A 27,678-nucleotide genomic window follows, 5' to 3' on the forward strand; every position below is an offset into this window, starting at 1 on the left:
AGAGAGAGAGTCGAGAGGATAGAGCGAAGAGATAGACGAGACGAGAGAGAGAGAGAGAGAGAGAGAGCGAGATGAGCAGGAAGAGAAGAACAGTTGGGAGGGAGAGTAGGATGTGGGTTTGGCAAATAGGAGAGAGCATCAGACATGGCTTCTAAAGAGATCACTGCTTTTGGTTTCGTGAGCAAAGAAATCACAGGTGGGTAACGACTGCTGCCCGGTTATTTTGGTTCCGTGTTGTGTCTTGTTGCAGGTTGTAACCGCGGACACCCTCGGCGTGTCTGCGTTATGTTGGGATGCTTTTTCTCCGCGCGTCTGCAAACCGAGCAGACGCATTGGAGGATAGTGAGGAGCTACACCTTTACATTCTGTCCTGTGGCTTTCCGGGCCGGCTTTGTCCTTCATGGTGCAATCAGTTATTGTGCAGATGAATAATGTACAGTGAAGGGGAACTATAGCTTGTTTTACATGTGCCCCCTCGGCTAAAATCAGGTAATGAAAAGCCCAGCCTTAGGCCAGAGAGGAAAAGGGGCGTTGTGGGAATTATGGTGTGTACTCTTGGGTTTCAAAGCGATTTAAATGTTGCACGTTTTTTTGTTTTTTTTACCAAGAAACCTGTCTCCGAATAGGATTCCCTCTGTAAACCTCACCCCTGGAGTGTTTTATCTTTGTTTTTCTGTTGCCTAATCAGCTAGAGTGCTATAGGCTAGTGATTGTCCGCGTGCGTGTGTGCGTGCGAAAGTGAACAGAGAGGGACTGATGGAGGCAGATGTTCACTGTATCTTGCCAACAAAAATGCATAAGCTAAACCAACCCACGACAGAATGCACAAATATTTAGGATTTTTATCTCAAACAGCAACAGCTTACACATGCCAAAGTCACAGCACAGCAACGCACGCGCACACACGCACACACTGAACACATGCTCGTGGGTATCAAGGACTCTACTGCTGCGTTAATTACTCCTAATGGCTCTATTAGGCGCACTGTGATGATGATTAATCCACTGGGGTCCATGCCTCCTCCTTCAGTCACCTGCAGGGTGGCTGCACCTCCTCCTCGTGCACCTACTGCACTGACTGACAAGAGGAGCACTGATGGGGGCCCTAAACAACCTGAATATGACCTGAGTTCAGATCTGGATGGATTATTATTAGAGTTTAGCCTTTATTCCGTTTCAGATGTAATCAGATTAACTGTATTAATCTTGTGGTCCTTGTCATTTTACAGCAAATGCATTTTCTTTTTTAGGCTCGGAGAGTACGCCCAATCTGTCTTGTAACATACCACCTATAATACTGTAATATACTTTTGAAAAGAGGAAAGGTATTCTTATTTTTACTTATGATCTAAAAGAAGAAATACTACAATCACTTTTTTTAAATTAAAGTCATAACTTCAAAAAGTACAAGAGTGTTCAGTATATGTATTGTGTGTCAAATATGTTTCCATTTTTGTAGCACAATGGACCCTGTCAGTGTCTATACTATGAGATTATAAGATTATTATCAATGTTATATTTTATTTTGTAAAATCTTCTTCTGTAAAGTAAGTATTATAGACAAATGTAGTGGAGTAGGAGGTTTAATATATAAGAGTTATGTGCACCTAAAGATGGATAAACACTGCTGAAACAAGGGGAAAAGTAGCCTTTCTCTCCAGTGTGACTGTATCAACACCTCTAACAAATCCCAGCGTCTTGGCTTTAGTATTGATTTTCTCATAAACCCATCAGTCTGGAAAGCTGTGCAGCCTCAGTAATGGAGAGGCTGAATCATATAATTCCTGCTAGCGACTATGTGTCTGTGATGTGTCACTGCCGTGTGGTCCCACCCGGGTGAGACTCTTCCTGTGGCACGACAGGCAGTGCTTGTGCCGTATAGGTTAGGGGTCACAGCACTGACAGTGATGCTGTTTGACAGGAACAGCTCTCAGTGAATCATAAACACTGTTGCTCCTAAGTGTCATTTGCTCTCGTTAGGAAGAAAATGACACTAAAGCATGTTGTGAATAGTTTTGATAGATATAGAGTATATCTGTGAATGCACTGGGCAGAACTCATTGAGTGATACAGGGGAACATAACTGTTGTATTTCTTAAGTCAATCTGTGTGTCAGCCATACAATCCAGACTTGTTCCCACCAAATGTCGGTCATTTTTGATTCAGAGTAACATGCAGATTGAATTGTATTGCATGGAAGAGGTTTGTAACGTATTTAAAATCATCAGGATCAAATCAGACACAAGAGTTGATTCGATTATTGTATCATCTGAAATGCCACAATGCTGTTCAAATGATAAGATTGACATTTCCTTTAGATAAACAAATAAATACAGAGCTCTACATCCAAGGTTACGGGGATATAGAGTGCAGTTTGACTTTTACTAATTTGATTTGATGTGAAATTACCAAATTGGTCATTTGGATGCTTTTGAACTATTTTTTGAGCAATGGCTTTTATTAGAAGTTTGACTGTATTAAGATGACAGGAAATGAGCTAAAGATATGGGGAATAATATTCATCCACATCACTGGCCGGTCTCCAACCAGATACATTGCAGTTAATAGTCAGTAACTTAATACCTGAAACACTGCCGTGCCCCTGTTTTACACCATGTACTATACAATATGTTGTAGTGTTTTTAAGGTTTTTTTCACTTTACTTGGAAATCAATTAAGACGAGATATGAAAATCAATCTGCAGACAGCAGGTAGATAAACTACAGTAAGAATATCTCTTCTTATTTTAGTCCAAATAATATATTTCTAACTTTATTTTTCTACTTTTTCATCCACAGAAAGCATCAAGAAGATTATCGATAAATCATCGATCAAGTTTATTTATGGAATCAAGCTTGACGCCAAAAATGGAAAAACAGAGGACAGGATACTGGTAAGCTGCTGCTTTCCGTCTGTTCACTGAGGGGTTTTAATGGGTCTCTGTTGAACACTAACACTGGGTTTCTGATGTAGAATAATTTATTCTATAGCCCTTAAAGCAGTCTGATACCTGCACGATGTGCTATCAGATATCTAGAGTGTTAATTGATCTCAGCCACAGTGTTGACACCAAGGACAGCACAGGTAGAGGCTCTGTATGATTGTGCACATCATTAACAAACTGCATGATAACGGTCCGCTCTCTTCTATGGCTGCTGCTGGCAGAATGAATATTGGTTAGACAGTATCTGTGGGAGCGGCTGTGCATACCTCCGTGTCTACTGTGGAGGCTGTGGGGGGGGCCGAACAGCTCACAACCTTTGATTCTGGGGTGCTTTCATCAGAGAATATGGGACAGAGATGTGACATCTCTTTTTGAGTGAGTGAAGCTCAGCCAGCTATCTGGATAAATCTGGGGCAATTAGCTCTTACATTATGGACCAGAAGTCTTATAGGACCCCGAAAGGAGGAAGCTTTTATTTGCAGAATGCAGTGGACTTGTGCATGAAAGCACACACAGATAACATACTGTGTATATACAGTACCGCAGCTATTATTGATTGAAAACTCCTATAAGTGCAGCAAATAAAGCAAGTCTGTATAAGCAAGATATTTTCCGATTCCCAGGCCAACTGTGAGGAAGTCAGTGTAGTTTTAACACAGTTGTCCCTCGACTCAATGGATGCTTTAATGATTCATCATGTGATGAGGAGGAGAGTTCAGTCTTTGATATTCAGACACTTTGACTTGTCTATCTGTCGGGAACATCTCTCTAATCCACGTCTCATTTACTGCTTCTTCTTAAAAGCTGAACTGGAAAGAGTCCTTGCTCCTGCTGGGTGTGCATAGAGGACGGAAAAGAGATTGGAGCATGATCAAACGTGCAGGGTTACATTTTTGAAGGAAAGCTGAGCTTAAACGTGTTAAGGTTTTAAATCGAAGCTTTGTTTAGGTTGAGATCTGTCACTGTATAGGTTGCATGAGTTTATCTTGATTTCTTACAAGAGAAGATTAGACTATCTGTCCTGTTTCAGCCCTCTTGCTTAATTCTACACCGCCATAAGCCTGATGTTTGTGTGGTCTCTCTTTGATGTGGGATACTCGGATACGTCTCTCTCTCTCATGCTGCATCAGCATGATTTACTCCTGTTTACTCTTACGCTCTCTAAACTAATTCCCCGTAATGTGATGCAATCTGGTCTTCTTAATCAATTCCTTCAGTCAGTCTTTGTAGTGATTGCAGAACCTCCTCTCTCTCCCGCCATCTCTCACACATTTTTGAGTAACTTCATTTCCGACACCTCACATGCCGCGTGGGTGTGTGAGGCCATCGGTGTGGGGTTCTGACAGGCCTGTGTCAAGCTCCTCTCTCCAAAAAACACAACATTGGAGTGGGAGAGCTCTAATTTAATTACCACTTTTCATTGGGGAGAGACACATGGAGGGGGGGGCTCTGTCCTGAGGGAGTGTTTTACCAGAGCCATAGAGGAGAATGGAGTTAATGATTGGGAGTGACGGAGCAGAAGAGGAGAAGAAAAAGAGCCAAGGGCAGAACTCTGGGGCTGGTGGAGAGCAGCGAAAAGCCAAACAATCCCTGCACTTTGTTTACCGTGATGGAGAGAGACTCAGACTTGTTTAGGGTTCAAGGTTCTTTATAGGGTGTGCTTGCAACACACTGCTGCTCATGAACAAGCATCAGGAGCAGAATCAGATTTATCCAACAGTTGCATGACACACGTTTCCATGCTGGGAATACGTGGATACAGGCATGGAATAACTGCATGTGCTCTTTCAGATTGAGATTAAAATCAAACTCAGTTTTTCTATTAAATTACCAGCCAGGTCCAAATTCCCATCAACTTTGCATTGCGCTAAAAAATATCCCACGCACTTATGACTGCAGACGGCAAATTAGCAGAGGTAGTGTAGCAAAATGTGCTAATTTGGCATCCTGACCCAGCATGACCGGCATGTCTGGCTCCGGAGCAGAATCGAGATGTGAAGGAAAACATAATTTACTCCGGACAAAAGGGGGTCCTTTCCTTTAAATTCTGATATTAAAGATCTGGGGAGATGCTGAATGAGCAGAAATGATTGCCTGCTGAGCCCAAAGCCACACCGCATGACTTAAATCCAATATATTGTATGAGATCATGTTTGCACAGGAGACGTAATGTACTGCTAACTAAATTACATCTAGTATTTGTGAGAATGTGATTAAAATGTTGCAACATGCCGTCATCTTCAGCCTATATCTCAATCCGTTAATGTTAGACAACCTATCTCTGATGCAGAGAGCTTTTAGCTGAATCAATACATGAATATGAAACTGAATTTGTTCCCTCTCATCATTTCCATGGAAACTCCTGGGAGAATTGCCGTGAACTTTCAGTTACACTTACAGTTTCTTATTTCCCCTTTTTTAGGTCCTCACAACATGGCGTATTTATTTCCTGGCTCCAAAGATTCCCGCTAAGGTACTTGTTCTTACCCCTCTCTGTCTCCATTCACTGTGCAGTATGTAGCTTTTTCTTTCAAATTGCCAGCTGAGATCTTTGATTTGTCGACTGTATCTGAACAGGTGGAATCCACGTTCAACTTCTTGGAGATTCGAGCTTTGAATTCCCACCCTGATCACCAGGTGAAGATAAACAATATTCCTGAACTCTGTACGCACTCAGCTCCACTGTCACAGCGTATGGTTTGTGTGAACAATTGTACAATAGAGTGGTTACATCACTTTGGCCTTCAAGAAATGACAAAAGGCATTTAAAGAACTGGTCGAAGCAACTACAGTGAGATTCAATGGGCTCCTTTTGACTGTTTTCTCTTCTGTTGTTGATTGTGTCAGCAACAAGAGTAACTGCTTAGGGACTTATTAAGGGAGAGAGGTGTTTATATTTTAGCCTTTGTTGTCACAAATGATGGCTTTAGTGTGCACCACAGGTCATTAACCTGCACTCTGTCATATGCAGAGGACATCAGTATTCAATCTCAATGTTTAGGGCCAGATTTCCCCATTACACTCAACTATCGTATACAGCCGTATAAATATCATATTTATATACATATCATACAAATGTAATAGTCTGCATGATAATTTGAAGTTCCCCCTTGAAGCTGAACTGTTATTTAATATTTTTATTCTAAAACAGAGAGTTGCTTGAATAATCCCAAAATAGCTATTCTATATTCAACTTATAATAAACTCATTATTGGCTATATAAATTAATAAAAATAGGTTTAATTTGTATTAGATTGTCTTATTTTGTATTTGTCAAACTCAGTACTGTACTTTAGGAAGAGAGAGTTTGTACTTTTCATAAAGTAAGTCAAGGGGAGGATTGATAAGATAAACCCCCTCCTTACCATAATGAATCTCATACAGTCCCTTACACTTCCCTTTTCTGTGCAGGTTATCATCGACACTGACAAGACCAGCTACTCCCTGAAGTTTGAGTCACGTGACCACCTCAATCATGTGGTCAGCCATATTAATTACGCTCTGTCTCGAATATTCAACAACTCCATTTTTGCGTAAGTATCACAAGAACAAATATCTGAATACAGCAGATCACATGTCAGAGAGTTTGTATCTTTAATTCACCTTTATGAATGACATTATCTGAAGTAAATTATTCCAAACCTTTTGTTCTTTTATCTTTGAAGCCCTTCCATCTGTCATTCAGACAGTGACCTTTCTGAGGGGAGCAGGAAGTATTCACCCAGCTCAGAGACTTCAGTGGAGACTCAGAGGGCGTGTGGTAAAATACACACTATCATCAAACCTGGGAATTTACACACATGCAGTCACACACACACACACACACACACACACACACACACACACACACACACACACACACACACACACACACACACACACACACACACACACACACACACCGATTAGGGGCAAATGCACAACAATTGGCAGCCTGGAGAGGAAGTTGGCTCACAAATTTCACAAATGGTGTCCCAGATGCTCTTTTTAAAGTGCTCTGTCACAGAAATAAAAGATTGATAATTTGGACAAATGTTTCTTTGTGCATTTTCCTGCCTTTTCTCTCTTGTTGTAGTGCAAGGAAGCAGCTGTTCACATCCTCTCAGATTCATATTTCTGCCTCTTGTTTTTCCTACTGCCTGCCCCTCTCAGGAGGCTTCTCGGAGACATACGCCGCTCTGTGCGACTATAATGGCATCAGCTGCAAGGAGGAAGTGCAGTGGGTAAGAGCTGTGGGACTGTGCCTGTGTCGCTGTGAGTGCTTTTGAGTGTTACGTACAGCACTGTGCACTAAATGAGGGGGTCATATACTGCAGCAAACAGGCTCATGGGTAATGTTGCTCCTAGGATGTGGACACCATCTATCACTCCCAGGACAGCCGAGAGTTCAACCTGCTGGACTTCAGCCACCTGGAGAGCAGGTGAGGGACAAAGAGCGGTCAGACACTATAAACTGTATAATATGGCGCCTCACTCACTTCAGTTTGGATCTATTTCAGGGATTTGGCGGTTATTGTTGCATCGATGGCATACAACACCTGGTTCACTAAACTGTACTGCAAAGACCTGCGGATAGTAAGTATGAACTGTTGAGTTATTAAAACTACTACTTGTTCTCCCAAGCTTTTGCAGACCACGCATCAGTCTGTGTTTTTTAAATTGGGGTTTTCTATATTGTTGTGTTTTCAAATGTTTTTACATCGTGTATGAGAGTTTTTCAGTCTGTGGCTATAAGTATGGTTTTATTGTCTCGTGCTTTTACATTTGTTTGTTGTCCTATCGGTTTTGTCTAAATGTATTTATGCTGCTTTTTATATATTTATTGATGTACAGCACTTTGGTCAACTCTGTTGTTTAAATGTGCTATATAAATAAAGTTGGATTGGATTGGATAAAAGTGGCGTAGAGCTGAAACAAGTGCAATGTTTAGTTATAATGTTGACTTTTTCCTTCAGGGGTCAGAGGTCACTGAGCAGGTCCTGCACACGGTCAGCAAATCATCCAGCCTGGAGGAGATCACTCTGGAGAATGCTGGGTTAAAATCGTACGTTTTTGTTACCTCTCTTCATTTTTTCATCCATTTAATCTTCTATCAACTCACAGGAGAACTACTCAGTCTGTGAACACAGTTGTATGAAGTGTCTGGGGCTTTGAAAGAAGCTCTCTAAAGTCTGACAAATCTCAGAGGGTTTGAGACTAGTTTGAACAAAGCCTACTTTAGAAACTTTGCCTTTTGAAAGATGTGAAGATTTACCATTCAGGCGGCTCCAATGAACATCTCTATGAAGCTGCATTATGGGAGGAGGTTTTTAGAACTTGCACTATATCTGCATAAAACATATATCTCTGATGCAAAGATGGGAACTCTTCCTTTTTAAATCTATCCTTTGGAAGTCTATATAAAAGATTAATGCTAAATCTCTACAATGTCACTTTAAATTGTTGTGTGTGTTTACTTTACAGAGACTTCCCACAGAAGATGTCAGCTGCTCTTTCAGAGAACCCTTCCTCTGTCATCCACTCCCTCAACTTGGCCCACAACTCTCTGGACAACCAAGGTGCAAAGACATTCACCTCTCTCTGGTTGTCTCATTTACTCATCAAGTATGGTTGTAATGTCTTCTTTAACTAAATGTTTATACCTTGTGTATGCATGCTGCAGGAGTGTCCAACTTAATTCAGCAGGTGTGTCGCCTCAGCAAGGGTCTTCGTCTCCTCAACCTCTCCAAGACTTCACTCACCTCCAAAGGTTTGGGCTTGCCTCTCTCCATGTTCTGCCTTGCAGTTCCGTATTAATGGTTCAATAAAGTCAGAAAGTGTTGCCAAAATTCAACAACTCACCAAAATCAGGTGGAAAATGTGTGATATTAAACCTGTAACAGACTTTTTGAAGCGGTGGATGACTCAACAGCTCTGGTTAGATATAAATGCGGCAGTATAACCCCCCAAAGCCCCAGATGATTCTCCCTCCTGTAGAGCTGTGTTTCATGTGTTGGCCCTGTTATGACTCCATATTGACTTTTGATGTCTTGCGCTGCCCCGCAGGCAGCAAGCCTCCTGTTACCGTCTCATCTTAGCTTGTTCCCAGCCGAGAATTTAAATATTACATTGAAGCAGGGAGATACTATGCACTGCTTCCCATTACAGCCATTGATACCCGCTGCTGTAGATGTGTATGAATTATGTAAAGGAACAAAATGTTTTGAGTGTTTCCCTTCTTTTAATATTGTACTACTCGTCTCATCTCTCTCTCTTTCTTTTCATCCGTCTCTCAGGAGTAGTGTCTCTCTCTCAGGCTCTGTGCTCCAGCGATGAGTACTCTAACTCCCTCCTGCACCTTGACCTGAGCAAGAACCCCGGGGTCCTCTCGGGGGAGGATTCCTCGGTCAGAAAGCACAACCAATGTGGAAATAAAAACGATATTTATACACCACTTTTCATGCTTAATATAACTTCCTCTCTTTTCTATTTCCAGAACTTGTATCTGTTCTTGTCTCAGCCCAACTGCCTGGTCCATTTGGATCTGTCAGGCACAGATTGCTCTGTGGACTCGGTAAGTATTTCATGTCTGGAAACGATCCAATGTTTGTGTGCAACGTTTAAAATAAATGCATTTCTCTCTCTCGCTATGCTCAGCCTTGATTAACCGTTTCCACCCTGTGTCTCATGCAGCTATTTGGGGCTCTTCTGAGGGGGTGTTGCGCCGATCTTTCCTTTCTGAATCTTTCCAAAAATTCCTTCTCCCACAGGTTAGTCATATCTTAAAGATTACCTAAACAATAAAGGCAGCCGCAAATCCAAATCTGGGAATATATCATCTTTATTTCACAGTAAATGCTCTTATCTTTCATTCTCTTTCAATACCACTTTCTTTTTTCATCTTTATCTTCATCTCTTGCTTAATGGGAATTCAGAAATGAGCTTTGTGGGTACATTGTGCTTCATCTGTGGGTGTGTCTACTGACGCTCCGAACCAGAACTCCTGGCGCTGTCTGCATAGATAAGTCTCATGAATATTTATGCAGAAGCTATCTACCATTTGACCCCACTTGCTCCCCCGCCCTCTTACTCCAAAGCAATAGTCACTCTGATTCCCATTCAGTGTCAGTGCTCTACTCTCAGCTCTGCTCTCGTATTTAACCACCATGTCAACAATGTGACCTAACCTCTTCTGTGTGGCGGCCTCATTCCCTCCTAATCTCCAGTCTTGCCTCTTTTTTTATCATTTTCTTTTTTATATGCACTAGGAAAGTGAAGGACACGCTGCCGCTGTTAAGTCAGTTCTTCAGCTCAGCCTTCAGCCTCACTTATGTCAGTATGGCCTCTATGAAGCTGCCCCCTGATGTTCTGAGGTACTCGCCATGTCACCTCTCTAACTCCATCCAGATCTGTTTCCTTTTATCTAAACCCTTCTACATTAAAGGACATGAATATCTGCAGTTTCCGCTCCTTATCTGTTCCCCGTCTTTCACTTCTGTCCTTCCTGTCTCCACAGAGCTCTCCTAACAGGGTTAACCTCCAATCCTCATATCAATGACCTTCATCTCGACATCAGTGGCTGTGAGGTAAGAGTTCACCTCTATCTGCATGGGGCTCTAAGCTGAAGTTAAAGGGATAGCGCCGTATTTCCTCGTCATCTAACTGCAGTTTAAGCATGTATAAAGTATTTAAAATCAAGAGTTCATCATGTGGGCTCATACAAGAGTAAATACGATTGTTACCTTGTGGAAAACATTTAAAAGAATCTGGTATTTCACTCATTGTATCCTGTATAAAGAAATGTACGAGACATTCAGGTTTATGAATGTGAAGAAAAGCTTTGTAGCTGAAGAAAAGCATAACGTCTGAATGAAATTGAGAGGTAAAACAAAGCTCTAAGCTATGTCTGAAACACAAAGTTCCCACACTCTGATTGACGCTGAAGTCACACATCGGACGACACATTCAAGTCACAAGTACAATGCTTGGCACTGCTTTCACAGCTGAAGTGAAGGCCACAGATCCTCACAGCTGATACAATTTGTACAATTTATTTCATTCATTATACAGCATTTAGAGTTTTGAATGTAAGCTTTTTTAATATAGGTGAGAAAATGACTACAGTCACTTGTATTTACTTGTGTAAATGTGTTATTGGGCCTTATTTAATCTCATATTAATTCACCTCACTGGCAAGGGGAAGAGTTTTGATTCAGATTATCCCCCATTGCAAACATTTCTGTAGAACTACTTTATTCAAATAAAAAGACCACAGGAGTAATGTCAGCTGAATTTTCAATGTACCTATGCTGAATGTGTGAGCGACATTTTCATTTTGAGTCTGATTTAGATTGTACTTACCTAGTTTAGTTAGTGAGTTAAGGAGAGAAGCCTGGTTTTACTGGCCCATACTTTTTAATTTGCATATTTTTAAACTTGCTAATTTGACTACTAAGCAGTTCTATTAAATGATTTCCAACATCCTATCACTTCCTGTTAATGTGCACCCAAAGCTTTGATGATTAAAACAGCTCTAGCTTAATAGGATATTTATATATTTACTTGTTTAAAAAGCGCTGAGTCAACAAAATATGTTTTCCCTACCACTGAGCAGAGCTGCTGCAGATCACAGGCAAGGCAGAGCGTACCATTCAACAAACCTTCACACTGCTTGCAGTAAGGAGATAGATTTGTCATAATATTGCAGACACGTAAAAAAGGCATTTGTAAATCTGCCTCAATGTGGAGAAATAGAAGAACTCACCAAAGACTTAAACAATAAAATGGCATATTTGGTTCTCCTTTATCTCTTTCTTTCTCTTCCTACATTGTATTTCTCTCTCTCCAGCTAAGGTCTGCAGGAGCTGCTGTAATCCAGGAGCTCTTCCCCAGGGTCTCCTCTATCGGCACTCTGGATATCTCAGACAACGGTACAGTGGCACGCTTCACCACATCTCTCTGTGACCTTGACTCTTTGTCCTAGGGCAGGCAAGGCTTGAGTGGGATGTTAATGAATCAAGCCATGTTGTGCTCTATATATATGTGTGTGTGTATGTGTGATGACAGGTCTCGATGCAGACTTGCTCACAGTACTGCCGGCCCTCTCCAGACACCCCTCCCTGAAACATCTTCACCTGGGCAAGAACTTCAACATCAAAAACAGGTGCTGTCGGTGCTCTGTGTCACACTTTGCTGCAGTCTTTTTATTTCATTATAGTGTACAATAATCGATGCCATTTCATTTACATTGTAATATCACAGTACACTCACTGCACTCCCCCCTCCCTCCCTCCACCCGCACATGTCCACACAGGCAAAACCAAAACATGCTTATCAAGATAACTTAAACAACAGAGCCATGAAAAAGAAAAAAAAAGAAGAAAAACATCAAAGTAAAACAAACAAATAATTATACAATACAGCGACAATGTAGACAATGACAACACCACAACTAGTATTTCCGGCCGTCAGGACTAATAGCCACAGAATGCACCATTCCATCACTGGTCATATCTCAGATATATTTTCCAAATAAGAAAACAATGGCAACCACAGAGCTTGAAAAATATGTCCACGATTATATTTTTCCAATGTCATTTTCTCCAGAGGTAAAAAATGTGTTATCTGAATAAAAGTATACATTTCTTGGCAAAATATGTTATTGTGATTAGTATTCTGTCATGTTTGGGATTCAGTTTAAAGTTTGGCATGTCATTTAACAGGAAATGCTGCAGGTTTTTGTGTGCACGTGTGTGTCCGTGAACACGAGGCCGTGTGCGATAGATATGCCAGCTTAAATATACGTGCCTGTGATTTGACTTCCGTTTTCATAAGAGGCTGCCGCTCCTCGGGAAGACAGCCCGCCGGCAGCAGGAAATGACTCGCGCAAACTCATCCAGTGGTCTCTCTGTTTGTGTGCAGGGTTCTGGATGAAGTCCTGCAGAAGCTGGTGCAACTCATACAGGAAGAGGAATGTGTGAGTGATAACAAAGGAAATCGTGAAAACGTACTGGATGATGCAAATGTACCACTAGTTTTACTTAATAATAAATCATCCGACTGCAAAGACACAGAAAAGATCCATCCATTGTGGAAGGCAAACAATATTAAAGATAGGAATAATTGACTTAAGATTTGATTCCTGGACACATCATTTTTCCATTATGTTTCACTGTACTGTAGATGTGACACTGTATCATTACTTGTTAATGCCTCTGTAACCCTTGGGGCTATATCACTACACTCATGGTAAATAATTCATACATACATCATGTAAAGTCATGTTGGCGAGCAGTCACATTACAGCGCAGTAAATTCACCACTACACTTTCACCTCACTTCTCTTTCCACTGTTACATTTTTCTCTACTTTATTTATTCCTACACAACCCCCCCCAACATACATACACACACACACACACACACACACACACACACACTGACCTTTTGTTTCCTCTCCAGGCCCTGCAGTCTCTGTCCCTTATCGACTCGCGCCTGCGCTCTCGGGGGACGGTGCTGGTTAACGCCCTGGGCAGCAACACCTGCCTGAAAAAAGTAGACCTGAGCGGGAACAACATGGACGACATCGGAGCCAAGATGCTGAGCAAAGCCCTGCAGATCAACACCACGCTCAGGTGAAGGGAAATACATGTAGAGAATGTGTATTTATTTGTTAGATTAACTTGCACTTTGCATTAATATTTGTATTCATGCAACTCACCACTTTGCCCTGCAGGAGTGTGACATGGGATCGCAACAACACCTCCGCAGCAGGATTTCTAGATGTTGCCAGAGCACTTGAACAGTAAGAGCATTAAAACATCAACATATTTAGAAACAGTGATATATGTTCCTTCTTTTTAAGAGCTTTTGAAACATTGGTGGGTGGATGAATGTTTAAATTTGCATTGTCAACGGAGACAATTGTTGCTTTCCACTTTGCTATCCTAAATGGTACAGGCTTACCTTTAGGCTAAGGATGATATGGTTGCAAATATGAAAGTATTACTCACTCGCCGCATGGCATAGGAGGGATATTTTAGGATGAGCTCTGTCCATTGGGGATATTAACCTTAACTAACCCTTGAATCTGTAACCTACTTTATTTTTTCTCTGTGGTCATTTACTGTCTCTTTCAATAACTTTACCCTTCATCTGTCCCTTCCTCTTCCTGCTTCCTCTCTAAGTAACTTCATCCTGCAGTATATGCCTCTACCCCTAAGTGACATCAGCCAGGCGTACCGCAGCGCCCCCGAGAGGACAGAGCAGGCACTGACCAAGGTTGGCAATCGGAGACAAGCCACTGTAACAGTTCTTGTCAGAAATTCAACTTAAATGAAACAGAGTCAACTAAAACGGGCAGATTTGATGAAGCTTATATACGTTTTTTTAATCATTTGTTTTTGAACCATTCTTCCTTCAATGGCTTTGGACAAGATACCAGCACCATTTAAAGGGGACCTATCATGCAAAATGCACTTTTGTACGTCTTTTATACATGCATATGTGTCCCCGGTGTTCCAGGGAACTCACCAAGTGTCAGAAAACACATTTGAACACTGTCCTGACGTCAGGACAGTGTTCACATCTGGATCAGTTTTTATCAGATCCGTTGCAGCCCCTTTTTTAGAGATTTGGGTATGGAGGAAAATAGAGAGGGTTGTGTTTTCTGACACTTGGTGAGTTCCCTGGAACACCAGGGACACATATTCATGTATAAAAGACGTACAAAAGTGCATTTTGCATGATAGGTCCCCTTTAAGTTTTCCCAAAGCAGTTACAATAGTTTATTTTTTAAATAACAATGTATCAAATTACATTGTGTCCCATATTGAATCTCTTTTGGCTCGGTTTTTAGTCGCTATCAACTCCTGTGGGAAATAACTGGCTCTTTAGCTGCTAAAAGCTCTGCTGTTTTATTCAGCACTCTGCTAAATGTGTCTGTCTGCTGTTTGGAGCTGAGGAGGTATTGTAGACTAGGTTTATAGAGTGTTTATTCTGTAAATAGCTGCCTGCTGCGGCTGAAAAACAATACTGAGAGCAGAGAGAGGGAGCCCAAACAGTAAAGCTGCAGCGGCACAGATAAACTTTGAGCTGAAACTTTCTGTAAAGTGGAGACAAGCTGCAGAGAGTAAAATGTAAGTCTTGGAAATAATATAATAAAAAAAAGGTTTCTATAAAAAGGAAGCTTATAGCTTGCTGCACTTAAAGATTCATATTAGGTAAGTTTAAGAAAGTTAACTTCGATCAATTCAGTTGTGCTTGGAGGCAGACTGTGCTGTAAAAAGTACACATTTGAACTGAAACAACATAAATATATGGAAACTGAAACATCAGGAAAGTAACATTTTTGCCAGAGGAGGTTAATAATTAATCTTCAGTTTGTGATTCTTTTTAATACTGCCGCAAACGTATACAAATAGAACAACTCAAGTTTCCTACTTCTTTTTCCAAGAGTGCTGCAGTCATTTCTGTAGTTTTAGCTGCCTGTCAATTTAATTGTGTTTAATTATTATTTTTTCCTTTTTGCCAGTTTCTACTTTCAATATTGCTCATTTAACCTCAAACGCTACCATAGAGGGTACAGTTATTAGAATAAAAGTAGCAGCAAAGAAACTTGAAGTTTAAAGAATCGGCTGTTGGCTTCATACAAGTGGGAAGAAAGTGCTTGTAGAACTGTTCATTTCTACAACAAAGGTTTTAAGAGGGTTAGTAAGATGGATTCTACAAACATCTCAGCCTCGAGATGTTTTTGGTAAATAGGGCAAAGACATTTGAAAACCAAAATGAGACAGCAGCCTCTCCTCTGCCTCCTTTTCTCTGCTTCATTGCACTTTATTTCCTCAACAATCTATCTGTTGCATCATCGCCTCGTCTTTCCCATCTGTCCTCTTTAGTGTTTTTGTAGCCAGTTTATTTTCGTCACTTTTCTGCCTCCCAGATCCAGCGCTCTCTGGTGAGGAACAACCAGACTCAGCGCTTCTCTCAGAGGCAGGCTCTGCGGCTGCACCAGGGCCTGGTCACCAGCACTTCCGAACAGGTATCACTCCCTCCTCCTGCCGTATGTTTATGAGTGTTTTATTTATGATTGCGCTCTTAACACTCCTGTCTGTTTCCAAGGTGATGGAGCGCCTCTGCGTGCGTGTCCAGCAGCAGGTGTGTGTGTTACGAGGCGCCGGAGAGATGGAGGAGATTCAAGCTGCTAAACAAGTGTTAAAAGAGGCCAGGAACTCCCGTGCTGTGAGTGATGTGAAATGTGTGAGCGTACTATATGCATGACTGTCACACAGACATTGAAATATGTGTTTTCTCTTCTTTAAGCTGTACCCTTCACTGTGTGAGCTGGCTCATGTGCTGTCTGTGGACGGGCCGGTGCGGCAGAAACTGGACTCTCTGGCTGGAGAACTCGCCAAAGCTGCAGACAAAGAGCTGCAGGTAGATCTAACAGCTTCTTTCAACACCATGATCTCTCTCGTTATATGAGTTACTGATCATAATGTCCAGGGACTTTTCACACGGAGAGAAAACATACACATGTTGAGGGGAAACTGCATCTCATAAAACCACCCAAATTCCAAACTTCATTGCATCACAACAGTGGCGTAACTATCGACGGTGCAGCCGGCCCAGAGCAGAAACAAATATGAACCAAAACATAAAATAATGCACAAACCCAGAGCCGGCCAGGGGCCCATGCAAAAAAAATTAAAATAAATATATATTTTTTGACATTGACCGGTTCACGCAGTCTTCAAAGTAACCAAGCAACCTCAATTAATTTGTAATTTGTCTGTCCAATGACGTTGCTCCCTTTCATGTCATGTGATACCTTGCGTGACGAGCGACCCGTTTAATCAACCTGTACTGTACTGTAGCTAGCAGTAGCAAGTTCGGCAGCATTATTAAAAAATGTAATAGCTTGCATTTATAAACTACAGCAAACCAAAGCACAAGAGCGGCGCTCAAAAGAGAAAGGACAAGAGAGAGTGTGTGTCCGTGCATGTGTGAGCGCATCAGCGTGCACTTATGTTTGGGGCGATGGGGGGGGGGGGCCCAAAACAATATTTGCACCGGGGCCAATCACAACCTTGTTACGCCACTGCATCACAACAAAAGGTGTTCATCTGTGGAATAACTGTAATGTTGAGCTGAAATACTGTGCAACTTTATCTAAACTACAACAATTATTTAGAAACCAAATCCTGAATGGTTATGAGCAGGACCTGTGAAGTTATGCTTGCTATGTCTTGTTGTTGTAAAAGTTATTTGTTTTTGGTTGTTTTGTAAAAAGAAATTATTTGTTTAAAACAATGAATCAAATATCACGGATGCTGATGACGATGACCTAAACTTTTATTTTCATGAACAATGTACGCTAGAGGGGATAGGACCAGAAACGTTTTTAAGCTTCTTCTTGCCCCTTTTGAACATTATGGAAACTATTTGCGAATTTTTATTTTTATTTGTTTATACCTTGAAGGTTTTTTTATTTTGCTTCTCTTCATTATAATAATTATTATTGTTTGTTTTGTTTCAAACATGTTCAATAAATTGACTAATAAAAAAAAATCGCTGGCATCCATTGCAGGTGATCGTGGACTCCATGGTGTCCCTTTGTTGTGAGCTCTGCCCTATATCTTCTTCTGCGGCAGAGAGGCTAAGTCCTCCACTATCATCCGTCTCCGAGCGCGTGTCCATCCCTCGCTCTGCCATCCGGACAGCTCTGATGGAGAGAGCGGCGCAGGACATCCACCGAGCCTTAGAGTAAGAGACAGATGTGGAAAAGCAAAAAGGGAGCGCCGCAATAAAGGCTTGAATTTGATAACTATGTTATTGATTTCTTCTTACTTCTCCAAACCTCTTTCCGTCCATCTCTCCCTCTCCCCTAACACAATATTTTGCAGAGAAGTGAAGCTGTCTGTAGTTTCTTATCTTACAAACTCCATCGTTGACCAGATCCTGCAGGAGCTCTACGCCACCCATAAGACCCTGGTAAATAATAACCAAATCTCTGTTTCTGTGACACTTTTCATGCAAAGATGCAGCCCAAAGTGCTCAAGAGTACAAGATTAGATTGTTTGTTTGTAGCCTTTATTTAAACAGGTTAAAAAATCCCATTGAGATCAACGATCTCTTTTTCAAGGGAGACCTGCGGAGATTAAAATAGACAATAAGTAATAGCAATAGTGAGAGAAAAACAATGGTCTATTTTTGGCAATTTCCAAAGATGAAAAATGATGTTGTTGCGACCTTGACTAATTCAATTATATTCATAGCCTAAAATAGCTCCTACATCTGTGTTTTGATTTGCTTTGACAGGCTAGCAAACACTGACTGCAGTCTCTGTCTTTGTGCTTTTGAACTTACAAATAGATTTCTTGTTTTCTGCTCATTTCTGTAAAAAATAATGTTTTACTCCAGTTGTTAACATCAATGAGACAGGAGTGAAATACTTATCGCAATATGTTGGATGCATAGAGACGAAGTGGACGACAAAGGGACTGAAGAGTGTTTTCTTTCTCAGAATCGGCAGATGTCTCATTTTAAACGCTGGGACGGGACCTGTGAGGACGGGACTGGCTGGAGGTTCAACAGAAACAGAGACTCTCTGGACATCACAGATGAGGAGTTCAGCACCAGCATAGTGAGAGTCAATATATAAACATATAACCATCTTTTCATTTGTCCTATAGTATCTGTGGTACAGTGGCATTCCAATACTTCACATTATTGAGATTTTAACTCCTCAAACTCATTTTAGTCACCATCACATTTTGTATTTTTTTTGTATATATTGTGACAATCTTAATCAGTTATCTCCTGCTTCAATCTCACATTTCTGTCTGGCATGAACAGTCTAGTTGTCAATCATACAAAGTACCACGACATTTCTTTGGCAACTCTCACAGCAGTAAAAAATAGACACAAATAAGGTAGTAGTGAGGACAGTGCAACGAGATAAAATTCAATGTCAATGTTCATATTTACACTTACAGTTTAAAAACGTTAAATGTACAAAACTGTATAATGTAGTGTATTTCTTTAAACTAGCCACTTTCCTCCGCTTGGTTACCAGAGAAAAATAATTGGGCAGCACTTCTAACCAAAAAGCACAGCTTCAGTTATGGATGGCTGTATTGATGGATTTTCCTCTGGGTTCTGACATTTGAAATATTACACTGACTTTCTTGACAGACGAACCAAAGGTCAACATTTGAAAAGCCCCAACACCTCCACTCGAGACGTTTCAACAATACTTGGATTGATGATGTATTGTCACTTCAATCGTGTTCTGGCCTTTGGAAGTTTAGACAGGAGTGGTTTGATTGAAAGCCTTTTAATCCTTCACAATTACCTTATCTTTATCGTCAAGCAGCTCAATATTCACAAGATGTCAGTAAACTGTCTCTGACGATATCTCAACTATCTGCCATAAACCCAAGGCTTTCTTCATAGTAATAGGTCCAGTCATTACCTTCTACTTCTATTCCTTGATGTCTACTCTAAAACCTGCCGGGAATTCCCCTAACTCAAAGTTTAAAATAATTTGTGTTCAATCTCCCCATTTATTATTTGGGAAAGCTCTAGTGTCTCCCACCTGCAGCCTATTATATTAACCTTGGTTTGTTAATAATGTTTTTTAATCAGGGATTCAGGGAGTGGAAGAGCTCTGAATCAGCCTTTTTAGTGGTCTTGAATGACCTGCTCTTAGCCCTGTTGGTGAAAGTGCTATTTTACAATGTATTACCTATTGGCTTGTATCCTCTTATGACTATAACACTTATAATGTTTACCAAGTTAACAATACTAGTTCAGCTTTTAGAGTGGAACCAGTTGGAGTTTAAATTCTGACCTGATGATGTTGCTTCATTATGTAAGAGGATCACCAATGGGAGAGTTGTAAGTCCAACAAATGAAATGACAATTGATATTACTATTGTGGAGAAATGTCCATAAAAAGCACAAATGTGAACCGAATTGTGGCGCTACAGGAAAAGTTTGGGGACTATCAAAGTAAATAGGACTCATTCCCTCTGCACCTTGAAAATCTGGAAAACAATTCACAGCAATCCATCCAATAGTTGTTGAGATATTGGACCAAAGTGGTGGACTAACTGACTCATAGGGATTGCCACTCGCAAAGCTAAACTCAAACAGCTATCTGCCATGGTTTATACTTTGCAGATAACCTATTTTTGCAATTTCTCATACTGAGTTAAGCCTTTACAGACAAACATTTCTCTTCTTAGATTCAGTTTCCTTCCGCTCAAAATATTTTCTGTCCTTGACAGCCCAAGTTATGCACAGTTTGTTATTCACCAACCTTTGTATGTCCCAGTATGTGTTTGTTATTTTATATTGACTGTTTCAGCTCCGCTTGATGCTTTGTTTTTAAAATTGACTTGATGTAGCTTAACTTCACTGACAAAAGCACTGATGGCCTGAAGGAGGGCTTGTATTATTTGTGCTACTTGACATGTTTACTCACTTAATGGTTGTATGCCTTACCCCTCAGCTTCTCTGTTTCTTTCTTTCGTTTTTTCATCCCAGGATACAATAGCCATTAAGAAGCGCAGCTCGAGAACAAGACGAATTCGACCTGTCTCCACCAGGCTGAGTGAGTATCCTGTAAATCCTCTTTCCCGTCCAGCTCTGACCCCATCCTGTCTCTTTCAGGACTCCATTAGTGTTTTCTCTGTTGACTCTTTTCCCCCTTTCCGGTAACTTGTTCTGAGTAGTCTTTTAATGTCTCTTTTAATCTGGCCCGAGACAAGACTGAGTCAGTAAATCTCAGAGCAGTAGCAGATTGTTTTAAATTGTCTTGAAGCAGAAACAATTCCCACTTCTTGTCTCTCGTCTGCCTGCTCAGTGTCTTGCCCTCACATCTTCTTTAATGTCTTCACCTGTTATCAGGTCTCTGTGACGACTCCAGCTCCTCTCCACCCCCCTCGGTGCCGTCATACTCCTCCCCGCTGTCCCGCTCGGCATCCTGGGAGGGCCTGTCGGAGCTGCCTACACAGGGTCTGCCACTCCACCATGTGACACGGGTTAGGCCGAGGCCTCCGCGGAGGCATAAAGGAGGACACATCCCTGCTGATACTGTAAGGAGGGTTTGATCTCTGCACCTTTTGATAGCTAAAGAAATGTGAATTTTGCATTTATAATTCCAGCATACACTAGTGTTAGCTTATCTACACACAAGTAATGTATGCCATCTATCTATCTATCTATCTATCTATCTATCTATCTATCTATCTATCTATCTATCTATCTATCTATCTATCTATCTATCTATCTATCTATCTATCTATCTATCTATCTATCTATCTATCTATCTATCTATCTATCTATCTATCTATCTATCTATCTATCTATCTATCTATCTATCTATGCATAATTCCCCCATTTTCTAATGTTCATGCCTGCTGGCAGAGACTCCTGTCTTTGTCTGAGGTAATCCATACAAAGTGGATGGCTGCAATTGCATTATGTCATCTCTCTGAAGCCAGTGTAATCCATTTGTTTTATTGCAATACAGAACATTCACAATGAAGCCCAGTGCAAGTAAATTGACACCTTTAAAAAGTGTTTGTTGTTATGTTTGTGTGTGCACAGCATTCCAGTGAAAATGGAGGAATAAGCCCCCTTGATGACGGGCTCCCAGATTTCTATACCAAAAGAGTTCTCCCTGACAGGTGAGAGTTTATTTACTATTATCCTTTCCTAAAGATTATCCCCTGAATTTACATTTGTTTGAGTAACAAAAAAAAAAAAGTTTTTAGATTGAGTTCTTACATCATATTTTTGAAAATCAATTTACAACGTCTTAATACTTACTTAGGATACTGCAGGGAATCCATCAAAGTGACACATTTAAGTTATCGCTGCATGGTGATGGTCAGCAATAACTGCTTAGCAAATCTTCTGTTTTAAGAGAGTTATCTGCTGACACAAATCTATTACAGTAAATACAAGAATAAGAGAATACGACTTTTCTTCTTGGTTTGATGCTCCATTATTATTATATTACTATTTTCACAGCATATTGAAATAAATGGACACCTGTGGTTGAAATCACTGTATCAGTGACAAGAAATTATTATAAATTGTGCTTTGGGAATAGTAAGTAGTGTACCTTAAATATCTTTACCAAAGATAGTTAACAGCAATATTAGACAATAACAGGATTTTTAAACCATCAATATAAAACATTATCTAATAAGAGTGTATCACAAAAAGGAGATAATATGAGCAGAATAAATGACAAGATCACAGTAAAAGCTAGTGGCGGTGTAAGGTGTAGCTTCAAAGGAAAGGGAACAATGATATAACCTTGGCTGATGCCTTTAGTGCCGTACCGATCAACAGAAACTGGAACTAAATGAATACAAACCATCATATCAGTTATGATAGTGAGGTGGGCTGAAGATCGGAAGGTTGTGAGTTCAAATCCCGCCAGGAACACCACCACTAGCGTGCCCTTGAGTAAGGCACTTAGTCCTTAGTTACTCCAGGGAGAATGTCCCTGTAATTGGTAATTGTAAGTCGCTTTGGATAAAAGCATCAGCTAAATGAAATGTAATGTATTGTAATCAGGCTAGATTTAGAATTGAATTAATCACATATTCCTTTAAGTAAAGAAAAAGTAATTCAACGCGATTAACTCTGCAGTTTCCTTATGCAATCTTAATGCAATGACATTTCAATTAGCATGATGCTTGTAAAAACACCCACAATCAAACAGTTACCGACAGCTTGTTTTCTGAGGCTTTATTTGAATTGGCTTATGGTTAGTTTGTTGTGTCTCATATCTCAGGAAGGTTGTGTTTCTCTGACCAGTGTGTTGTCTGTTTTTGAAGTTCCCCCATCGTGAGGTTCAGCTTCAGTTCAGCACATCTTCAGGGCTGTTCGTACATTCAGAGGCAATTGAATCTGCTCTCCATCATCTTTGCTCAATCATAACATAAATTGAGTCACTCTTTGATGATTAAAGAAGCTGGAGCTGGCTGTTTGGAGCATTTGGCTAACAAGACATGATTGGTTGTCTTGTGTCTGCATGTTGTTGATCAAAGGGGTCTCGGACTCAGGAAGCAGAGGTGTTTTTTTACCCATCTTTAAAGATGATTTCGGTTGTTTGTCACTGACAGCTAGTCAAGTTGTTACATTTGTGATCGGCCTGCTTTGTAAATGTACATTGTGTCCTACAGTAATCATGCAAATGAAAGAAAATAAATATAAGTGCCAAAACATGCAGAACCAAAGTGTCCCATTAGCGAGTGATGGAGCACTTTGGTTAGCCTTTATTTTGGTGGAGTTAAATTTAGGAACAGCTGCCACAATTTATCAGAATAATATTGCTTCCTTCCTCACTGCAGATCGTCAGGTTAAATCAGTGCTTTGACTGTAATATGATTGCATTTATGACATAAAAAAGTGCACTTTAGATGAATCATAAAGACATGTAGCCTAGCAACGCTCAAATTGCAGATGTACCAGAAGAAAAGCAGACAAAGAGCCGGCCAGGATCGTTGTATGACTTCAGTAACATCCTTTCAGAGATTACCGGACAGCCTGTGTGACATTGAACCTCTCTCACCTCTTTCAGTCAGCTGTCCTCTCTGCACAAAGCGCACTCGCTGAGGAGGAAGAAGAGGAGAAATATGCTGGCCATCTTCGGTTTTCGCAAGAACCGCAACCAAACTTTGTCCAATCAGGAACCGGAGTCTGAAGCAGAGGTTTATTCAGACGGGTGTCACTTTGTGGCCACAGCACCCACAGGGTTCGTGTATGCACAAACACAACCCACACACTCTATATATCACTCTATATAGATAACTATATAATATAGATAGGGCCCGGAAACACAATGCCTATTCACTAGATTACAATACATTCACACAATCCTTCCATATTCTACTGCCCAGCTTCACTTGGTCACTTATTTTGTCTTATTAGAGCAGTCAGCAGCACTTAACTCCATAAATACTCCAGCAAATATCACTCTAAATCTCCCTCAAATCTTTGTTGAGATGGCTGATAGCTGTCAGAGTGCAGGCATGCTGAAACCACCGTGTGAACACAGATGTAGATGACAGCCGGTGGCTCAGATTCATGATCCGACCGTCAGCAAAGTGATTAGAGATGAACACGCTGCATGTCAGATACAGATTAGGATGGCAACATAGCTGGTATCTGCAAGAAAAGGGACAATTGACTAATTATTCTGCTCTCACAACTTGTTACATTTGAGTTTGACGTTTTATTTTTTGAATCTGGAAAAAGAAGCAGCAATTTAATTTCAATGCAGGCTAACATCTTTAATGTCTTTCCAACTTTTAGGACAGCCACAGAGAATGTATACACACTCCTTCAGCCTCCGAGGTCCTCTGCAAGAGCTGGATCTCCTGGTGAAGGGGCTGATGGGAAAACTATTGATCACCAGGGGGAAAATGCTCTAGTTTTAAGTCCGCCACCTGTGCCAGGCATCCCTCACCCGGGCATGGGAGGAAGCAAACACCGCTTCTTTTCTCACAGAGAGGTACAGAAAGTGTAACCTGCCAAATAAATGTCTCTGTCTTTGTCTCGTATATTATGTTTTCATGCCTCTTGTGTTTTTACAGAAATCTGAAGTGGACGCTGTGTTTGAACATCCGTCAGAGTCAGACAGGTACTGGATGGACAACAAACAAAGGGCAGGAGACACTCTGCACCCAGACAAGCCGTGGATAGAGGCCAGGCAAGGGGACGAACCAGCAGAGAAACACGCAGAAAGACAGCGGTTTGATAGCAGGCCGCAAGACAGAACACCTGGAGAGCCGAGGACAATAGAACGACAACCAGACAGGTACTGGACCGAGAGCAGACACTTGGACAGACAGTGGACTGTTGACAGACACACCCAGCGGCAGATTGACAGAAAGATAGAGAGGCAGTGGATGGGCGGCAGACAGATAGACAGATTGTGGTCAGAGAACAGGCCCACAGACTTACAGGTGGACAACCAGGGGACAGAGAGCAGACAAGGAAGCAAAAAGACAGAGAGACAAGTGCAGACGCTTATTTTGTCTCAAAGGCCGCTGCCTCCGTACCCGTCGGACAGGACGCCTTCGCCACAACAGGATAAGGATCCTCTGAAAAGCGCAGAGGCAGCAGCTCCAGACTGGCATCAGCAGGACACGCAGGACAGAGACAGACAAATGTGTCCCGACGCTGGTGGAGGGTTCACAGAGGGATGGAGGAGCAGCGGAGGAGGAGGGGGTCGAGCTGCTTCCTGTTCATCTAAACCCGATCCCCCGCCACAAAGCAGCAAACCTTTATTGTCCAAACTGAGAACCAGACACCGCCTCGAGAGCGCAGACACTCTACCAGGTACGTCACTGTCAGACATGTTTTTGTGCTGAAGGTTAGAAAGGGTTTTATAAGAGTTTTCAGTTGCATTCGTTGTGTGTAAACATTTCACAGTGTAGATTATAAAGATTTCTTCTTGAATTGTATGTACAGAGGAGGAAGGCGAGGTAGAGGAACATGGAAAGACGGAAAAGAACGAGAGAGAAAAAAGAAGAGACTCGGAGGGTCACCCTCCTCCGATCCCAGAAAAGGTGTGTAATTTATATCCATGCATGGTTTGATTAGTGTAAAAGAACAAATATGTCCATCATTAGTTACTGTAAATGTATAGCAAATGTATACAGGGCTTTTTGTCTTAATTCATTTGATTTGTTCATGGTTTGTGTTCTGATCCTGAACAGCCAAAGACGTCCTCGTATGTAACATTTCCAAAAGAATCAGCCAATGAGAGGAACCTACCTCCCCCTCCTGTCCCACCTCCTACCAACAAGCCTCTGCACGGGTTACCAGACCGAGCTGCAAGTCAAGGTAACGCCACTGAAAATCCATACAATCGACTTGAATTAGTTTTAACAGCTGTAACTAAAAAGTCTAGTTGTGTTCACATTAGTATGAGGAAATGGCAAGTTGGGCCTTAACAGTGATTGTTACTTCTTGGACAGGCACAGTGACTTCTTGGATTCAACAATATATTTGCTCCCAGCCAAGAAATTGTCTGGCTAATAACACACCATAAAAGTAGAACTTCTCTGGTGTCTTCTCATTTGTACGAACAAAATAAAGAAGATATTACGAATTTATAAGTGAGCTTTAGAAGTGCTGTTAAGAGGATTTCGATTTTTATTTTTTTTATTTCATACATGTTGTTCAGGTGAAGAAGGATTAAGACCTCAGGCACCGGTGAAACCACAGAGAAACAGAAAGGCCATGTCTTGTGACGCAGGTACAGTTTGGCTTTTCTCAATCACACGTAATACTTTTCTTAGTTATCAAACAGGCTTCTACACTGTATTATATTTAAGTTGAGAGTTTATGTTTATCTATGTGTAAAGCGTCTGTATCTAACTGTTCATTTGTGTGTTTTTTTGTCCTCACTGAACTCAGGCACTGACAGGGAAAGCCCTAATAGCGTTGAGAAGCCCCCAAATCGCAAACCCCCTGTGAAAAAACCTAGACTACCCCAAAACAGAAATAAGTCACTGGACATGTCTGGTACACGTCTCTCTGTTTTTATTTGTGTGTGTGTGTGTGTGTGTGTGTGTGTGTGTGTGTGTGTGTGTGTGTGTGTGTGTGTGTGTGTGTGTGTGTGTGTGTGTGTGTGCGTGCGTGCGTGCGTGCGTGCGTGCGTGCGTGCGTGCGTGCGTGCGTGTATTACATGACAAAGAGTGTGATTGTCAAACACCACGGTATGTGTTACTATTGTGGATTATGATTATTAAATGTATTTCAACAGACAAAATTTAATATAAAATACAACAGAATAATCAAAATCAGAAAGCCTTTATTGGTCCCACAGTGGGTAATTTACAACGTCACAGCAGCAATGTACAGATAAAACACAAAAAAAAGAAAAAGATTAGACTTAGTAGACAAGTACACCACGGTTAAAAAATAAGGTAGCGTTATTCTAACAAGTAATTGACCATAAAAAAAAAAGATTGAAAGAGCCGGTAATGTTAACAAATTGTTACAATTTATAACAAATCGTCAAAGTTACTGGCTCTTTCGATATATATATATAATATACATGCATAGATCAATTTCAGTGATATGTTTTGATAAGACTCCCTGCCAATGATAATTTTCTTTTTTTTATTTCACAGACGGCTTCGACTCAGCCTCTAGTCACAGCGAGCTCTTGTGATTCCCGGGAAAATTCACCCGCCGCTGTCCGGCCAAAGCGTTGTCATGACAACTATGGAGCATTTAATCCAACGAGGAAACAAAGAAACGCCACGAAGAGGGGGAGGGCCAGGGAGAAAATGTGTGACAGACATCATAAAGCATCAGCCTCTGTTGAAACACTCGGACTGCGTCTTGGTTTTCCTCTCACATTAAAACTCTTTTTTGTGGCTTCAGTATTTGAACAGTGTTTGCTACTTTAGAATAACCCAAATGATCATTGTCTTTTATGTTGGTGGACCGTTGGCCGAGTGTTGGAGCATAGTGGCTTTACCAAACAGAAAATAAAAAAATGTCTTTGTTAGAATCAGATTTCTTAAATCTGCAATGCATTTTTGACTGCTGATACAGTGAATTGCCTTGGTTGACACTTGAAAATGAGTTGCTTCTTATCAGATGAAACTTGATGATTTATATCTAGTTTGGCTTTCAGGAACTGAAAGTTAATATATTTTATAGAGAAAAAAGATATTATGTATGAGCACCCTCACTGTATGAATAAAAAAT

The 27,678-nt window shown here is 41.0% G+C and overlaps 1 protein-coding gene across 2 annotated transcripts; it reads left to right on the forward strand.

Moving 5' to 3' along the window:
- Positions 1 to 94: 94 nt before the first annotated feature.
- Positions 95 to 27,678, forward strand: LOC117496247 (capping protein, Arp2/3 and myosin-I linker protein 3-like). Of its 2 annotated transcripts, XM_034147994.1 has the most exons (40): positions 95 to 196; positions 2,799 to 2,893; positions 5,367 to 5,417; positions 5,522 to 5,581; positions 6,356 to 6,477; positions 6,610 to 6,704; positions 7,097 to 7,167; positions 7,292 to 7,365; positions 7,444 to 7,519; positions 7,900 to 7,988; positions 8,408 to 8,502; positions 8,607 to 8,693; positions 9,220 to 9,329; positions 9,420 to 9,497; positions 9,617 to 9,693; positions 10,192 to 10,296; positions 10,440 to 10,509; positions 11,772 to 11,853; positions 11,990 to 12,086; positions 12,845 to 12,899; positions 13,384 to 13,556; positions 13,658 to 13,726; positions 14,109 to 14,202; positions 15,863 to 15,961; positions 16,042 to 16,161; positions 16,243 to 16,356; positions 17,510 to 17,685; positions 17,826 to 17,913; positions 18,446 to 18,565; positions 20,473 to 20,539; positions 20,836 to 21,023; positions 21,538 to 21,617; positions 23,528 to 23,701; positions 24,262 to 24,460; positions 24,543 to 25,290; positions 25,423 to 25,520; positions 25,671 to 25,797; positions 26,141 to 26,212; positions 26,374 to 26,481; positions 27,093 to 27,678. In XM_034147994.1, the coding sequence occupies exons 1-40, from the start codon at positions 145 to 147 to the stop codon at positions 27,131 to 27,133; spliced, it is 4,596 nt and encodes a 1,531-aa protein (XP_034003885.1). In that variant the 5' UTR covers positions 95 to 144; the 3' UTR covers positions 27,134 to 27,678. The 2 variants fall into 2 exon arrangements, with proteins under 2 accessions (XP_034003885.1, XP_034003886.1); XM_034147995.1 differs by lacking the exon at positions 26,374 to 26,481.

The sequence above is a fragment of the Trematomus bernacchii genome, unplaced genomic scaffold (genome assembly GCF_902827165.1).
Source record: "Trematomus bernacchii unplaced genomic scaffold, fTreBer1.1, whole genome shotgun sequence".
NCBI classification, from domain to species: Eukaryota; Metazoa; Chordata; class Actinopteri; order Perciformes; family Nototheniidae; genus Trematomus; species Trematomus bernacchii.

Coding starts and splice junctions, on each gene's coding strand:
- LOC117496247 (XM_034147994.1), top strand. CDS start 145: ATGGCTTCTAAAGAGATCACTGCTTTTGGTTTCGTGAGCAAAGAAATC. Junction 6,705..7,096: donor GGAGACTCAGAGGGCGTGTG/GTAAAATACACA, acceptor TGCCCCTCTCAG/GAGGCTTCTCGGAGACATAC. Junction 16,162..16,242: donor AGGCCAGGAACTCCCGTGCT/GTGAGTGATGTG, acceptor CTCTTCTTTAAG/CTGTACCCTTCACTGTGTGA.